General features: G+C 48.0%; 1 protein-coding gene across 1 annotated transcript in view; it reads left to right on the top strand.

Moving 5' to 3' along the window:
* NOVA2 (neuro-oncological ventral antigen 2) overlaps positions 1 to 18,568 on the top strand; it is a 29,635-nt gene that overhangs the window by 6,710 nt on the left and 4,357 nt on the right. Inside the window, 3 exon segments of the mRNA XM_010852707.1 lie at positions 3,968 to 4,111; positions 9,215 to 9,381; positions 18,269 to 18,568. Coding sequence (XP_010851009.1) covers positions 3,968 to 4,111; positions 9,215 to 9,381; positions 18,269 to 18,568 — 611 coding nt within the window.

Below are 18,568 nucleotides of genomic sequence, written 5' to 3'. Positions count from 1 at the left end.
GAGTTCTTATTTCCCAGACCAAGGATCAAACCTGTGTCCCCTTCCGTGGAAATAGAGAGTCCTAACCAGTGGACCACCAGGGAATTGCCGGGGAACCCAGAACTTTCACTCTTAAGGGACCAAGTGGAGATGGGCAGGGCTCCCAGCCCCCAGGACCCTGCCCCATGCTTCTAACAGAGCAGTTTCTCTTTTATCTGCTCTGGATGTTGGAGTTTCACTGGAGATGTTGAAACTACATTTCCGTCGCTTAAAAGAAAAAGTTGAAAGTCACTGGGGGATGATGTTCCGAGACCTTAAGCTTCGGAAACCAAATGGCCTGGCTTGTCCCTTCTCTTTCCCAGGATTTGTGTGAGCTCAGTCGCATCTCACTGTTTGCAGCCCTGTGGACTATAGCGCACCGGGCTCCTCTACCCATGAAGTTTTCCAGGCAAGAATACTGTAGTGGGGTGTCGTTTTTTCTTCCAGGGGGTTTTCCTGACCCAGAGATTGAACCTGTGTCTCTTGCATCTCCTGCATTGGCAGCAGATTCTTTACCATTCGTGCCAACAGGGAAGCCCTTCCCAAGGTTTATTATATGCCTACTATGGGCTGGGTGCTTTGTGAGTCCCTGGGCATGAGGAAGAGCTTCAGTGACGTGGCCCACACTGGACCATGGTACATCCTTCTGAAGCCTTGAAACACAGATCCATCCCCTCCCTAGGGTTCCAGGGAAAGTTCCAAGATGGGACATTTGAGGGGAGACTTGAAGCACAAAAGGAATTCTCTGGGGGAGGGGCATTCTTTGTGACCCTGCGGACTGTAGCCCACCAGTCTCCTCTGTCCATGGAATTCTTCAGACAAGAATACTGTAGCGGGTTGCCATTTCCTCCTCCAGGGAATCTTCCCAACCCAGGGACGAACCCGTGTCTCCTGTGCCTCCTGCACTGGCAGGTGGATTCTTTACCACTGAGCCACCTGGGGGAGCGGAGTTCTAGACAAAGAGAATGTGCAAAGGCCCTGAGGTGGGAGGGAGAAGGGAAGTTTGAGGAGCAAAAAGGAAGGTGGATCTAGTGTGCCAGGATAAAGATAAGAATGTGAAGCTGGAAAACAGGGCGGGGCCAAATCACAAATCAGACTTAGAAGGTTCCTGACTTTTTCCCTGGGAGGACACGGGGGCAACAGTTTGATTAGAAGATTGCAGAGGTTAGGCAGTTGCCTTGAGACTGCATTAACAAAGCGCTTTGCACATGACCAAGAAAATTGGTTTATAACAAAGAATGACCAAAGCCTTATTAAGGACTCTTGGTGCCGCCTCCCACCTCAGGGTCTTGGAGACTGTCCTGGTGCATACTGGTCTTCAGCTGCCAGCAGGGAAAAGTGTTAAGCATGGGTGGACCAAGAATGAATCAGAATTGCATTTGAATCTCAACCCAGCAACTGTCTTGGTGCCCTTGGGCTGGTACCTTAACTTCTTTGTGCCCCTCTGTGTCTCCATTTCCCCTTATGTAAAAATGGAGGGGACTTCCCTGGCGGTCCAGTGGTTAAGAATTAGCCTTCTAATGGAGGGGGTGTGGGTTCAATTCCTGGTTGGGGAGCTAAACCAGGGAAAAAACAAAACTTAAAGTGGAAACAGTATTGTAACAAATTCTATGAAGACCTTAAAAAATGGCCCATATCAAAACATAAAAATAAAAAATAAGTAAAACATAATAATAAAAAAAATAATAGAGAAGGAAATGGCAACACACTCCAGTATTCTTGCCTGGGATATGCCATGGACAGAGGAGCCTGGCAGGCTTCAGTCCATGGGGTCACAAAGAGTCCGACTCCACTTAGTGACTAAACAAAAACATATATATAAACTATGTTGCAATGAGGGAGCTTCCCCGGTAGCTCAGCTGGTAAAGAATCCACCTGCAATGCAGGAGACCCCAGTCCGATTCAAATTCCTGGGTTGGGAAGATCTCCTAGAGAAGGGATAGGCTACCCACTCCAGTGTTCTTGGGCTTCCCTGGTGGCTCAGACAGTAAAGAATCTGTCTGCACTGTGGTAGACCTGGGTTTGATCCCTGGGTTGGAAAGATTCCCTGGAGGAGGGTATGGCAACCCACTCCAGTATTCTTGCCTGGAGATTCCCCATGGACCGAGGAGCCTGGCGGGCTTCATGGGGTTGCAAAGAGTCAGACACGACTGAGCAACTAAGCACATGTTGCAATGGAAAAATTAAAAAAATAAATAAAATGGAGCGCATTTTCCCTCCCTCACTGGGAGGTTGTGAGGAATGGGTGAGATCAAGCTGGCAAAGCTCTCAACACAGCACCAGGTCAGTAATGAGTGTCAGAGCCTCTCCAGAGTCCAGCCTTCTGCTCCCCTCCCGCCTCATTGCTTCCACCAGTCAGACCACCGTCACTTCCTGCCTGGACTATTGCAGTTGCTTCTTTACTGGGGTCTTCCACCTGTGCTTGTCACAGTCTGCTCCCTTCATGGGCCTCACGGGGATCTTTTTAAAACCTAAGACATCACACATGGGGCTTCCCTGGTGGCTCAGCGGTAAAGAATCTGCCTGCAATGCAGGAGACTTGCAGGAGACTCGGGTTTGATCCCTGGGTTGGGAAGATTGCCTGGAGAAGAAAATGGCAACCCACTCCAGTACTCTTGCCTAGAAAATCCCATGGACAGAGGAGCCTGATGGGCTATGGTCCACGGAGTCACGAAAGAGTCGGACACAACTGAACTCCTCTGCTCAGAGCCTTCCCGAAGCTCCCGTCTCACCTGGAAGAAAAACCACCTTGGTCCACAAGCTTGAACACCCCACCACCATCCCCACCTCTCTCAGCCCTCATTTCCTCCCCGTCCTGTCTCACTCAGCCCCAGCCACACTAGACATCTCACCCTCACAGCCCAGGCACACCATCACCCCAGGGCCTTTGCACTTGCCCTTCCTCCACATGGCCACGTGGTTCTGGTCTGTTCCCTCCTCCACAGACGGGAAACAGTGTATTTTAATGGTTCAGAGCAGGGACTCTGGAGCCAGGTGGGACTCAAATCTCAGCTCTACCACTTCCAGGTGGCACTACCCAGGCGGTACCTGATGGGTACCCAGATGTTGCTAATGGTAATGAATCCACCTGCCAGTGCAGGAGATGCAAGAGATGTGAGTTCGATCCCTGGGTTGGGAAGATCCCCTGGAGGAGGGCATGGCAACCCACTCCAGTATTCTTGCCTGGAGAATCCCATGGACAGAGGAGCCTGGCAGGCTACAGTCCACAGGGTCGCAAAGAGTCGGACACAACTGAAGCGACTGAGCACACACGTGACACCATCTACTAGCTGTGTGAGTGGGAGAAATCCCTTCACCTTTGTTTCCTCGTCTCTGGAACGTTTTTGGTTTTTTTTTTAAGTACCTCCCTCTTAGCATCAGTGTGAAAATGATATTTGTAAATTACTCGGAACAGAGTCTAGTATGTATTAGGTACTATGGAAGTGTCTGTTCGACAAAGAATGCTGTATCCTTGGGATGGGCTTTCCTAGCCACCGGATCTGACAGTCCAGCACCCCATCCTCTTTCCTGCCTCTTTTTGTTTCCTCGGTACTTACCGCCATCCGACAACATGAAATGCACTGTCTTGTCTCCCCTGCTCTAGAAGAATGTAACTGTGTGCTCTTGGCTGAATCACTAAAACTCTTTTGACCTTATTTGCGAAATCAGGGATCTTTGTCTGTTTTCTTCATGGCTGTTTCTCTAGAATAGTGCCAAGCACAGAGCAGGTGCTCAGGAATTCTTGGTGGAATGACTGAATGAATGAGTGAATGAGGATCATTACGTGTATTGTTTCCCTATTGCTGTTCTCTTGAGTCCTTGCTCCTGTATGTTACTGTGATCACAGTGGGTTTTCCAGCCCAGCCCATGCCAGTGCCTCCTAGGAGGTACTATCCAAAGGTGAAGACCCCTCTCTCCTGACTCCCCTCCCTGCTGTGTGCCCCTGCAGAGGAAGGTGAATACTTCCTGAAGGTGCTGATCCCCAGCTACGCTGCGGGCTCTATCATCGGCAAGGGTGGGCAGACCATCGTGCAGCTGCAGAAGGAGACGGGAGCCACCATCAAGCTCTCCAAGTCCAAAGACTTCTATCCGGGTGAGCCCCAACCCTGGGGCACGCTTGCTCCAGCCTCCCATCCCTCCCATCTGGGCCCTCCAGGAGTGGGGAAGGCTCCCCTAGGGGCAGTGAGAGTGGTAGGGGGCCTCTCCTCCTCCCGCTAAGGGGACTGAGCAGCCCTGGGCCCCAGGGGCCAGGCCTGAGCAGATGGGGGTGGGGGCAGGGCAAGACAATAGACTGCTGCATATTCATGAGCTCATTTGCATGATGTGGCAGATGTACCCATTCCCACACACCTGCCCTGTTGGGTCTGTTGGAGGAGCTGGGGGGGTGGCCAAGGAGGCAGGTGTTGGGGTGTCCCTCAAGGCTTGGGGGTTCAGCCATCCATGTTACACAGACCCTCAGTCTTTCCCTTTGGATTTCTCTGTCACCCCATCTCACCCGATCTGAGTCACACTGGTTCTCCATCTGTGTGGTTCTTTCCATGTCTCTCATTCTGTCTCTGTCATCTTTCTTTCTTGCCTGTTGGCTGAGCCACACGGCATGTGGGATCTTAGTTCCCCAACCACAGGTGGAAGCCGCGCCTCCTGCATTGGAAGCGCGGGGTCTTGACCACTGGGCCACCAGGGCAGTCCCTTTCCCATTGTTTCTGACTTTCTCATCTCTTGTTCCCTGAGTCTCCACTCCCATCGGCTTCTCTCTGTCTCCCCACGCCCTCTTTCTCCTCTGCCTCTCTGGTTCCCTTTGGAGGTCCCCCATCTCTGTTCTCTTAGCCGCCCAGCCGGTCTGTCTGTCTCTGCTTTTCCCTTTCTGTCACCTCCTCTTCCCTTCCCTTTCTGTCATCCCATCTCTCTCCCCATATTTTCCTTTTCCTCTACCTCTTAGTCTCACTTTTTTTTCTCCAACTATCTGTTTCCAGTCACCCATTCAACCAGTATTTAGTTGCAGCCCTCAATGGGTTCATTCTCTGCAGGGGGTTGCTCCTCATTTCTTTCACACCTGCTTGCCCATCTCTCCCCTTACAGTCCTCTTTTTCTCCTAAGTCTCAGCTTCCTCGTTTCTTTTTTCCTCTCTCTCCACAATCAGCCCATTTTCTGCCTCTTCTCCAGCTCTATCTCAATTCCTCCAATCATAAATTGTCCAGGCCCCTCCCCTCTCGCTAATCCCCCTCAATATCTCTCACCCCCTTCATAATTCTTTCCCAAGACCAATGCCTGAGCTTCAACATCTAGGAATCCAGGGAAGGTCCCCTGAATTGTGTCTTTGGTCCAGCGCTGGTTCTAGTTCATCCTTAATCCCCTTGGATTTTTTAGGTCAAACACCAGAGCTGAAGCCCAGGGTCAGGACAATTTCATATTCTCTCTCCCTGTCTCTCTGTCTCCTCTCTCCACCCCGCCCTCTGCCTCCCATCTCACTAAGCAGCTTTGGCAAGAGGTTTAGAGAACAGTCCAGGGAACCTGGCACAACCCCCTTTTCTCTTCCACCCTGGCCCAGTTTTCCCCTCACCCTTCTAGCCCACAAGGTACGGATGAGACCTCTGCTTAGGACACCCATCCAAGGACACTTGGTTCCTTGCCCCTGGATCTCATTCTGTGACATAACATACGTCATCCCCTCCCAACACAGTGACACGCCCCACTGGCCAGGCAGCTGAGAACCCCAAAGGATGAGCCAGTCATTGACTCGCTCCTGGGCCAGATACTGTTCAAACAAGCACCGTGAGCTAAGCATCTCTCCCCAGCCCCTGGATGTGCAGCCAGTCCTGCTCCCCACCCCCACCCCCATTGGGAACTTCCAGGTCATACAGCATGTGCTGGCTCCTGGCTCAGAGATGCAGGAATAGCCCTACATCCCAGTCCTATCCCTGGGACTTCCCAGGACCCAGAGGAACATAGGAAATGGAGATGCTACTGCTCTCGCATGTGTTTCTCTGCTTCTGGTTGATACCCTCCATTCATTCATATTCTCTGAGCATCTTCTCCAGGTCAGCCCCATGCCAGACAGAGATGGGGACACAGCAGTGACTGAGACACCCCAGCTTAACCCTCATGGATCTCACATCCCAGTAGGGAAGATAAACTGAATACCAATCATGACTTAGGGTGGTCAGGGCTGGGACTGGGGAAGCCCAAAGAATGGAGAGAGCCCAGACAGAGCACTTGACCCAGACTGAGATGATCAGGAAGGGCTTCCTGGAGGAGGAAGCCAGAATAATAAAAGAGTGGGCTAGGTAAAGAGCAGTAAAGTGTGATGAGGGGAGATTGAAAGAGCATGTTCAAAGGCTGCGGGGTGGGGGTTAGTTGTTCAGTGTGGCAGGTGAGAAATGACAATGGAGAAATTGAAAGGGTCCTCTGGGCCTAGTTAGCTCACACACACACACGCACACACACACGTATGTCTGCATTTATGTATCTACTCCATGAAACAAAAATCTGTGTGGCCCTTAACCCAAAACGGGGGGCAGAACACACGAAGGGTGCCCCCTCCTTGGTACAGGAACCCCCAAGCTCCAGATTCAAGTCTTCCGAGTCATACATGGAGAAACTTAGACCCTGAAGGAAGCAGGTACCTGCCCCAAGCCGCGCAGTCTTCTGTGTCGCTTACCCAGACCTCTCCTGATTCTAAAATTCCTTCGGATTTTAAACAACTGCCTGGAGCCCTGGACCCTAACCCCAGAAGAAAAACAGATACAGACACTTTTTTTTTTTAATGTATTGATTTATCACATCTTTGTGGCCGAGTTTAACATCTTATGTATTCTTTTTTACCATCAAAAATACAAAAGCAAAATTGCAATCATTGTATGCCTCCCCCCAACACATACACACGCACAGACTCCACCCACACCAAGTTTAGCACCGGGTGGCTAAATGTTTAAAAGCCCAGACTTGAAGCCAGACCCATGGGTTCAAAACCCTGATTTTTCACTACTGGCTGAATGAATTTGGACAAAACCCAGGTGCCTTAATGTCCTTAGCAATAAATCAAGATTAATAATATCACCTGCCTCATATATTAAAGTGAACAAATATATATACATATAAAGTGCTTAGAATGATGCCCGGCAATTGGTGTTATGTAAGCACCAGCTGTTATTATTAGATATTCTTTCAGGGTTTAACTGAGTCCCCCAAAGCCCCTGTGGATCCTGGTTAAGAATTACAAGGGGGTGTGAGATCACAGACTCCCTGAGCTGGAAGGAAGCCTCACAGAGATGGAGAGCAGGGCCACTTCAGCCAGGCTCTCCCTGGGGCCACCCCACCCCCCAAGTTCCCACCCTGACCCACACCCTTTCCTATTTACACCCAGACGGAGGCAGCCTATGCGCTGACTCACGCTTGGCTCAGACCAAGCCATTGTTCTGGGGTGGAGGGGAGTAAGAGTGAGAAACAGAGGCCCAGAGGACATGGAGGATGTCAGCTACACCAGTGACCCAGGATGGGGACACCCAGACACATGGTCAGACTGGCATGCCAGGCTGAGCGACGGCAAGCGAGGGATCGGGGTTTAACACCAGCGTGCTGCATTGGTATACCCACAGGACACTGGACACTCACCCCCAAGTGTCCCAGACATGCAGGCACATGGAGCCTGGTGCACTCAGGACCCAATTTAGATCCAGGGAGCTAACTGGTCCTGCAAACGGAGTCCTTCCCAGGGAGACACACACACCACACCTAGCTTGCCTGTATCATCCAGGCACTCACAGCTTCACCCCAGCCAGTCCTGGTGGAGTCTTCTTTGTCTGGCTGTAATTCAGACCCTCACACATACACACAAATACATGAATTCTCCAAATATCAATTCTTACATACTGACATCTGGGTCTGCCTGTCGGTTTCTTTCTCTTCCTCATGTTCACCCTCATCATTCACAGTGTCTTGCCTGTTACTTGTACATGCGCCTTTGCACGTATATATGCAGTCCACACACCATTTGTCCAGGTAGTCTTTTGAACACCCAGAGGTGTCCAGATATCTTTTTCCCTTACGTAAACACACACACACACAGACACACACACACACAGGCGCACTGTCATACAATCTCCAAGTGCTATGCATTTATTGTACAACGTCAATGCCACTTCCTTGGATTCTTTGTTTCTTACTCTCAAACCCTCGTGCACACCCAGCTCAGTCTTATAAATAGTGTACATAACCTTGAACATCACAGCGACATCCAAAGTCTTTCCCCCCACACAAACGTCTTTACTGAAATCACTATGTCATGCAGTCTGTTTGTATCCTGGTCTCTCCTGCTCTTTCTTTTACACACATACACAGATATTTGAGCCAGTCCTGCCCAAGAAAATACAGGCACACACACACACACACACACCACTCACCCAAACAGCCTCACAGATGTATTTGCATTGGTCAGTGTCACCCAGAGTCTCTCTCTCATACGTATATATCCCAACATCACCTAGAATTAGCACCTCTTCTCTCTGCTACCCATCCCAGTACACACACACACACACACACCCCCCCCAAGGAAGCCCAGGTCAGAACCGCCACAAATATCTGGAGAATCGCCAGCAGAGGCACCCTGCCGTCCTTTCTGCATCCCCATCTCCACTCTTCCATGAGTTGTCTTTGACCCACTCTGCTCTCCCCTCTCCCCACCCTTGCCCTCCCCCACCCCTCAGCCCTCCATCTGGTGGGTCCAGGCAGGCACTCAGGCCTCTCTGCTGTCTCCCCCATCCCCCAGCCCTTCCCCATCCTCTCCAAAAGCCCAGAGGCCGTCGCTGCAGGCTTTCAGGGGTTGCCAAGGCAACGGGGCCTCGTCCCTCATCCCCCTGGGGGTGGGCTGAGGACCCGGCCAGCCACACCGATAAGGGGGTTCCAGTTACTGTGGCAACCGTTGCAGGCCTGAGCTCTCGGCTTCTAGAAGGTGGCGGGTAGGGGGGGGCAGTGAGTGAATGGTTGCCAAAGCAACCGAGAGCCAGCAAGGACTGGGAAGAGGCAGCTGAGCCCTGTCTCCCTTGCCCAGGGCTGTTGTGGGCATAGCAAAGCACTTAAGCATCATTCTTCCATTCCCTGGGTTTGTTTTAAGGGAGGGAGAGGAAGTGAAGATAATAAAACAGGAATTCCACTCACTCTCCTTCTGATGAGTGTGACCCCTCTCTTCCTTGCTCAACAGGAACCACAGAGAGAGTTTGCCTGGTACAGGGCACAGCAGAGGCCTTGAATGCTGTGCACAGCTTTATTGCCGAGAAGGTCCGAGAAATCCCACAAGCAATGACCAAGCCTGAGGTGGTCAATATCCTTCAACCCCAAACCACAATGAATCCTGACAGAGCCAAGCAGGTTAGCAGGGATAGAGGCTGGGTTTTCGTAAAGCCGGTGGGATTTGAGAGAAAGCACTTCTTCCATGTAACCGGATTGTGATGAGGGTTCAATGGCATGGTGGTGGTGTTCTGGCTGTTAAGTCCTGTCCGATTCTTTGCAACCCCATGGACTGTAGCCCATCAGGCTCCTCTGTCCAGGAGATTTCCCAGGCAAGAATATCAAAGTGAGTTGCCATTTCTTCTCCAGGGATCTTCCCGATCCAGAGATTGAACCTGCATCTCCTATTTGGCAGGCCGATTCTTTACCACTGAGCCACCTGGGAAGCCTGCTTCAATGGCATAATAGCTAAAAAATATTTGTCAATCAAATACACAGTAGTGGTTCATAAAGAGAGCCTAAGGACGCCAGACCTCTTATTGGAGTGATTTGATTCAGAGGGAGAATGAAGGTCTGGGAGAATCTGACCGACAGCCCCTTATTTATCCCTCCCTCCTAGGATTCACCAGATCCCCTTCTCTCTTCCACCTCATCCCATTGTCTCTCAAAACCACCTGCTTCCCACTTCCTGTTCTCACCGGAAGTAACCACCCCACCCATAGGCAACACAGCACTAGTACCTGCTCTGTTCATAGCTACTGGATAGGAGTTTAGCCACCATTTTGGGAAAATGGTGCTTCCTTAGGAAGCGAGGAGGCGGGTCTTTCTCCTACACAGCCCTCTTGAGGAGGGATGGAAGGAGGGCAGAGCCTTTCGGTTGCCTGCATTATCAGAAGCCGTGGTGTAGGGATGTGGCAAGAGTGGATCAATTGCTTCCTGGGCCTCGCGGGACTGTGCACACCGGGCAGCTGGGCTTCCTGTAAAGCCCCTGGCAACATGGCCCTGACTGGGTAGGGGGCCGAGCAGAAGCAGAGCTCGGGGCTGGCGGCGGTAAACTCCGCATTTGCTCTCCCTCTCTCCATTCCCGTATACGTGTGCACACAATGCAAAAGGGCAGAAGCCCTGAGCAGGCGGACAGGCCACTTGTGAGGGTTCCTGAACAGACGTCTGCCTGGAAGCAAAGATAAGAGAGAGAGCCTCGGTAAAAGGAATCTGGGATTCCTGGGAAATCCTATTACCCTGAGATGGGAGAGACCACGGGTCTGAGTTTCTACGAGTTCGTGGGGAAACGGTGGGCAGCAAACCCTGGTAGAATACTGCGGATCAGAGTGATCCCCCCAAAACCTGCGAGTTTGAGGCTTGGAGCGCGGCTGCTGTCCTTGGTGCTGAAGCAACTCCGCCCCTCGCTCCCAGCCGGCCCTTTCCTAAATCCCTTCCCACCAGCAGGCCACAGCTTCCCCACAGTTTGCAAGGAAGCAAAGGTACTGCCTCTTCTCTCCGGCTTCGTCGTGGCCACTAGGGGCTCAGGGTTCATCAAAAGTTTGTACATGTTGCAGGGAAAATGGGGTCAGCACCTGACCCTGAGCGTCTTACTCCACTCCCTAAGCCACAGGAACTCTGAAATAGTGGAGTCTAACAGTTATAGAACCAGGATTTTTTTCTCTGCCTTGTTACTCAGGGGCTTCAAAGAATGAAAGAGATAATGGCTAAAGGTTCAGACTCTGGAGTCAGATGTTGAGTTGAATTCTATTCTGATAGTTCCTACCTGCAGGACCTTGAGCAAGTGACTTGATTTCTCCATGTAAAATGAGATTCATAATGGTACCTATTTAAGGGTAGTGGCTAGTGTTTATTAATGTTTGAAATGTTTGCTATTGTTGTTACTATGAGATTTTTGAGTCAGGAGGCAAGTCTGTTCCCTTTTTGCCTTGGACTTGCTGTGTTGCCCTGTGTCTTATTCCATTATGTATGCTCAGCTTCCCTTTCTTTACAGTGGGGAAGCGGGGTCAAACTGGGGATTATAAATTGAAATGCTTCTGGAATTCAGAAAGGGAACATAAAGGACTGAGGATGTACCCTTATCATAGAGGTATCATGGTATCCCTAAAGTGGGTAGTTTCTGCTCAGCTCCACTTGATTCTTACCCTTTGGGAATGAGGATGGAGCATTATTGGGTTGACCCAAAAGTTTGTTCGAGTTTTCCTATAACATCTTCTACATTTTTCAAATGAAGTCAAACATATCTGAAATCAACTGATTTTTCAAGGTTGGCTCAGTTTTTAAAACACTATGTGGCTGTGGGCTGGATGTGGCCTGAGCACCACCAGTTTGCCACCTCTGGGTTAGACGGGTGGTTCTCAGCCCTGGCTGGTATCTGAATCATCTAGGTTAACACACAGATGCCTGAGTCCCAGCCTGGGACCACTGAATCCAAATTTCTGGGGAGAAGTCCTGGGAATCTGAACTTGAACTCTGGCCTGAGGTCAGATCCTGGCTTTACTAGTCACTATCTGTGTGACCTTAAGCAAGTTATTTAACTTCTCTGTGCCTCCCTTTCCCAATCTATGTGTTAGTCACTCAGCTGTATCTGACTTTTTGTGACCCCATGGACCGTAACCCACCAGGCTCCTCTGTCCATGGGATTTCCCAAGCAAGAATCCTGGAGTGGGTTGTCATTTCCTTCTCCAGGAGATCTTCCCGACCCAGGGATCAAACCTGGGTCTTCTGCATTGTGGGCAGATTCTTTACCATCTGAGCCACCCAATCTATAAAATGTGCTAATAATAGTACCTACTTTATACAGTTGTTAGTGGCTGCTGCTGCTGCTGTTATTGTTACTGTTGTTTTTAAATCTCCAGACTTGCAAACATCTGAGGCAGATGGTCTCTGAGGTCCTTCTGGCTCTGAGACACTTACAATTCTACGGCTCTGTGATTCCAAGATTCGAGGAATATATTATTCTAACATTCTACTGTTCTAACATTCAGGATTCTATAGAACTGCATCTGCAGATCTAAGGTGCTGTGGTCTTGCAATCTGGGCCTATTGTGAGGACAGCTACTGTTTTCTGAGGGCTTCCCTGTGCCAACCACCATGGAATAACCTTAGTCATTGAATATCCGCAAGACCTGAATAGAGCAGCTGTGGTAATGTCAATGTCAACAGTGAGGAAACGGAGGCACAGAGAGGTGAAGGCTTTTGCTTTCACCATTCCTTGGTGGGCACAGTTTCTTGGATGGAAAGTTTTGATCCTTCTCCTGTTGCTCTGCAATGCTGTATCACATACTAAATCCCTCTTTACTCTTAGGCCTGGTTTTGCACATTCTTCTGTTCTATCCCCTTGACTTGTCAGACTTCTCTTTTTCCAGTGATTTCTTTAAAATCTGTATTGAGAGATAATCCACATACTGTAGAGTTCACCATTTTAAAGTGTTTAATTCAGTGGTTTCAGTATAATCACAAAGTCATGTGTTGATCAACACTGTCTAATTTCAAAACATTTTCACCACCCCCAAAAAAGCCCCATACCCATTAATAGTCATTTTCTGTTCCCCAATGCCTCTGCCCCAGCCCCTTTCACCAGTGATCTGCTTTTAGTGCCTATAGATTTGCCTATTCTGAATAGCTTATGTAAATTGAAAGATACATAATGATATATAATGTGGCATGCTGAGTCGTGCTTTCCTTCCCCTAACATAATGTCATTAAGATTCATCCATACTGTGCGTGCATGCATGCTAAGTCGCTTCAGTCGTGTCCTATTCTTTGTGATCCTATGGACTGTAGCCCGCCAGGCTCCTCTGTTCATGGGGATTCTTCAGGCAAGAATACTAGAGTGAGTTGCCATTCCCTCCTCCAGGGGATCTTTCTGACCAGGGATCAAACCCACAACTCCTATATCTCCTGCATTGATGGCAGGTTCTTTACCACTAGGGCCACCTGGGAAGCTCAAATCCTTACTGCGTTGTGTATCAAAACTTCATTCCTTTCTGTGGCCAAATAGTACTTCATTGTATGGATGTACCACATTTTGTTTATTTATTCATCAATTGATAGAAATGTAGGATGTTTCTACTTTTTAGCTATTATGAATTATGCTGCTAATGAACAAATGTGTGGAAATTTTTTTCAGTCCTCTTGGGTAAATACGTAGGGTGGAATTTCTGGGTCATATGATAAAACCTACGTTTAACTTTTTGAAGAACTGCAAGACTGTTTTCCTAGGTGGCTGTGCCACAGATGTGGGATTTAAATACAGGTCTGCCCCTGGGGATAACAATCATTGCATGTGTACATTCACCCACCCTTGGTTAAGTATGTGCCAGGCATTTGTTTAGGCACTGAGAACCCAGCAGTAAGCAATAAAGACAAAAATTTCTACCCTTGTGGACCTTAAATTCTCCCCTGGGAAATCAGAAAAGAAGCAAATAAATAAAATGTATAGGATGTCAGAGAGGGAAAAGTACTATGAAGACAAGATGGAGAAAAAGGAAAGGAAGTATGGGTACCTTTTTTCTCTTTATATTTGGAAAATGTTTAAAGAACAGTATGACGAACTCCCTATACACTGCACTTAGACTCACCAATTATTAACATTTGCTTTATCTCTACACACAGACACACAGACATACACATTGACTTTGGGGTTCTTTTTGTTGTTGATCAATTTGACTTTTTTTTTTTGGCTGAACTGAGAGGCATGCAGGATCTTAGTTCCCCAACCAGGGATCAAACCTGTGCACCCTGTATTGGAAGCATGCAGTCTTAACCACTGGACCACCAGGGAAGTCCCTGTTGTTGATCTATTTGAAAATAAGTTGTAGATCTTATGACTCTTCACCCCTAAATACTTAAGTGTCTAGCTCCCCAAAACAAAGATAGTCTCCTATATTATTATATTACTTTTATCACACTTACAAAAATTAACACTGGATTCATAATATTGCTAAATAAAAAGTCCGCGTTCAGATTGTCGAAAATGTCTTTTACATGTATAGAGTATTTTTATTAAAGATTCAGTCAATGTTCATGCACTGCATTTGGCTGTTATACCTCCTTAATCGCTTTTAATCTAGCATAATCTAGGATATATTTTTGAAGGCAGAGCCAACAAAATTGCTGATTGGATGTTGAAAGGGAGGGAAAGGGAGGACTCCAAAAGGAAAGGGAGGAAGGAGGAAAGGGAGGACTCCAAAAGGTTGGGGCCAAGTAGTGGTAGCACGCATTTTCCGTGTGCTGAAATGAAGAAGACTGTGGCAGAAACACAGTTGAGGAGGAAGGTGAGTTTCGTTTTGGACTTTTGAGGGATCCACTCAACATCATACGAGAGATGTGAAATTAGCAGTTACGAATCTGAAGGTATCCATGATGGAGACGTAAAATAAACACACATGAATGAGCTTTGATAATCTGGGTGGGCAGGGAAGGGCTTTCTGGGGGGGGTGCATCTGTGCAATGAATGAAGAGAGTGGGAAGCCCTCTTTTCCGAGGAAAAGCACTCCAGGTAAGGGAACAGCAGGTGCAAAGGCCCTGAGTCTGGGCACAGCTGGGCCAGTTGGAGGTACTGCAGGGAGTCTGGTGTGTCTGCAACGAAGTTAGCGAGAGGAAGGAAAGACTGAAGTCAGAGAGATCAATAGGGAGCACAGTATGTAGAGCATCAGTTCTCAGCCCTGTTTGATTGTTTGAAGGACCCAATGTCCTCTTTCTCCTGGATATATTAGGTTGGCCAAAAAGTTCGTTTGGGTTTTTCCATTGCATTTTATGGAAAACCTGGAACGAACTTATTGGCCAACCCAATATTTTACCATGCCCACTTTACTCTCTGAAATTATATATACAATGAGCCTATTTATATAAAGAGAAAGCATATCTATATCTCTAAGATCTTTAACACTTGTATTGAGATATAATCCACAAAAATACGTTGGACCCATTTAAAGTATGCAATTCAGTGGCTTTATTGTATTCAGAGTCGGGCATCCATCACCGCAATCAATTTTAGAAGTTTCATTTCCTCAAAAGGAAATCTTGATCCCTTTAGCCACCACCCCTCAATCCTCCTAGCTCTTCCCCACCCCAGCCCTAAGCCACCACTAATCTCCTTTGTCTCTATAGATTTGCCTGTTCTGAACATTCATATAAGTGGAATTATACAATATATGGTCTTCTGTGCCTGGTTTTGTTCACACAGCATAACATTTTCTAGGCTCATCCATGTTGTAGCAAGCATCAGTCCTTCAACTGGTTTAAATTGACTGTAATTTTCCATTGTACAGATGTACATTTCCTATATCCCTAAATATTTTTTCCTAAAGGAGAAATGAAAGGAAGGTGATTTGTTATAAAATGAGTTTTAATATGGTGGCTCAGACAGTAAAAAATCCACCTGCAATGCAGGAGACCTGGGTTTGATCCCTGGGTGGGGAAGATCCCCTGGAGAAGGGAATGGCAACTCCAATATTCTTGCCTGGAGAATTCCATGGACAGAGGAGCCTGGTGGGCTACAGTCCACGGGGTTGCAGAGACTCAGATATGACTGAGCAGCTAACACTTAACAAGATGAATTTTAATATGTAAATGCTCAGGCAGGGCCACAGTAGAAGAAATAATGAAATAGCTGCTCACACCTAACATGGCCTGAGTGACACAGCAAGAAACACGGTGATCCAGAGCGTAGTAACGGAGATTTAAATGATACAGATGGCGTTACTACCAATGTCATGGTTTTTTTTTTTTTTTTAATTGAAGTATAGTTGATTTACATTGTTATGTTAATTTCTGCTCTATGGCAGAATGATTCAGTTATTCATATATATATACCTTCTTTTTCATATTATTTTCCATTATGGTTTATCACAGAGTATTGAATATAGTTCCCTGTGCTATTCAGTAGGAACTTGTTGTTTATCCGTTCTATATATAATAGTTTGCATGATGTCATAGTTTTCTAAAATGATGAATGACTCTTGGTAAATTCAGAACAAAACAAAATACAGCCTTATCTTGACTTACTGATACTGTAGTTACATTCCTGAAAATTTCAATAGATCTTAAAACTGTGGAAAAGAAAAAACTACTTGGTACTTAACATGTAGCATGAAGTTCAGTTCTGGGTTGGGAGATTTATAAACAGGCTTTTCACCAACATGAATGTCCAGGGGGACATTCAAAAGTCATATAGAACCTGTGACAGTTCTTCATTTCGAGGAACTGACTCTCACATTACTGTGTGCAAACATCTTTGGGCCTGCCCACTGAATGCCCGCATCTGCCCCCAGTTGTTTGGGCAACCAAAACCACTCCCACAATTTCCCAGACACCACTGGGGTCAGGTTTAGGGGTTAAAACAAAGAGGCAGAGATGAGAGCTTCCAAGGATTGAACCCACAGGTCTGGGGGTATGTGAGAAGCACTGGAAAGGAGAAGCACTGTAGAAATGCTCTTGGAGATGTGAAAGGAGACATTTGGTTTTGAAATATACCCACTGGTGTTAAGATTGATCCTATTTGTAGCTGCAAAGGATGGGCTGCTCTACAGCTGAGAAGGGGGACCATCATATAACATGACCAGTTTTCTCCATCTTCTCTGATGTAAGCTTTGTTACCATCATTTCACAGATAAGACAACTGTATAAGATTGCTAAGGCTGTAATAACAAGGTTCCACGAAGTAGGTGGCTTAAACAACAGAATTCATTCTCTCACGATTCTGGGGGCTAGAATTCTGAGCTCTAGGTGTTGGCAGTGTTGGTTTCTTCTGAGGCCTCTGTCTTTGACTTGTGAATGGCTTTTTATTCTCTCTCTCTCCCTTTTTTTTTTTTTTTGCCATACCTCATGGCTTGCAGGATCTCAGTTCCCCAGCCATGGATTGAACCTGGGCCATGGCAATGAAAGCCCAGAGGGCCTTGGCAGTGAAAGCCAGGAATTCTAACCACTAGGCCACCAGAGAACTCCTCCTGTCTTCACATGGCCCTCCCCCTTTGTGTGTCTGTGTCCTAGTCTCTTCTTATAAGGACACCAACCATATTGGATTAGGGTCCATCCTAATGACCTCTCTTAACCTTCAAGGCCTGTTTAAAGACCCCATCTCCAAATCCAGTCATATTCTGAGGTACTAGGGGTTAGGACTTCAAGAGGTGAATTAGGATCGATGGGAGCAACAATTCAATCCATAACAACAGAAAGGTTAATCCAGGTGACCACATCATGGGGTGGAAAGCACAATGGAACAGTAATCCATGAGGCTGCACTTCAGTTCCTTCTGGGTAACCTTGGGGCAAGTCCCTTCACCTCTTAGGCCTCAGGTGGCTCATCTGTAAAGTGAAACTAATGATGCCCTTTCTGAGGCTGGGAGTCAGAGTACTTAATGATATAGAAGGACATGGGCACCAATGCAAGCTTGGGGTGGGGTCCTGGTGGGCTCCCACTTGGTCAGCCATTAAACTTTTAGGTGCTGGATGTAAGGAGGACCCAGGGGTCCCAAGGACAGGGTGGCTGAGAGACTACCGAAGGGAGTTGGAGTACTAGCTCCTTTTTTCTTTTAACTAATAAATATGGAAATATTTCAGTATTTCTGCACTATTATTTTTACTTATTTTCTTTTAGCTGTGCTCCACAGTGTGCAGGATCTTAGTTCCTCCATCACTAATCAAACCTGTACCCCCTGCAGTGGAAGTGCAGAGTCCTAACCATGGACCACCAAGAAAGTCATATTTCTAACCAAGGACTTCCCTGGTGGTCTAGGGTTAAGAATCCATGCTTCCACTGGAGGGGACACAAGTCCGATCCCTGATGGAGGAGCTAAGATCCTGTATGCTGTGTGGCCAAAAAAATAAATTTGAATTAAAAAAATTTTTTTTCCTAACCCGTAGGACCATACTGGTGCATATCCAGGGGGCTTGCTGGGTCTGATTTTGGACACTTGAGAGCCAGGGGTGGGAAGTACCTTGAGACGGCCAGTCTTAGACGAATATTGCCATTCAGTCTTCGATGACCCCGCCCCTAAAGACCCTCCCTCTGGCTCCCCACGCAGGCCAAGCTGATCGTCCCCAACAGCACGGCGGGTCTGATCATCGGCAAGGGGGGCGCGACCGTGAAGGCCGTGATGGAACAGTCGGGGGCTTGGGTGCAGCTGTCCCAGAAGCCGGAGGGCATCAACCTGCAGGAGCGCGTGGTGACGGTCAGCGGCGAACCTGAGCAGGTGCACAAGGCCGTGAGCGCCATAGTGCAGAAGGTACAGGAAGATCCCCAGAGCAGCAGCTGCCTGAATATCAGCTACGCCAACGTGGCTGGGCCAGTGGCCAACTCCAACCCCACCGGCTCGCCGTACGCC

This window comes from Bison bison, unplaced genomic scaffold (genome assembly GCF_000754665.1).
Source record: "Bison bison bison isolate TAMUID 2011002044 unplaced genomic scaffold, Bison_UMD1.0 scf7180017864313, whole genome shotgun sequence".
In the NCBI taxonomy this organism is placed as follows: Eukaryota; Metazoa; Chordata; class Mammalia; order Artiodactyla; family Bovidae; genus Bison; species Bison bison.
This window is presented reverse-complemented; position numbering and strand designations above follow the sequence as displayed.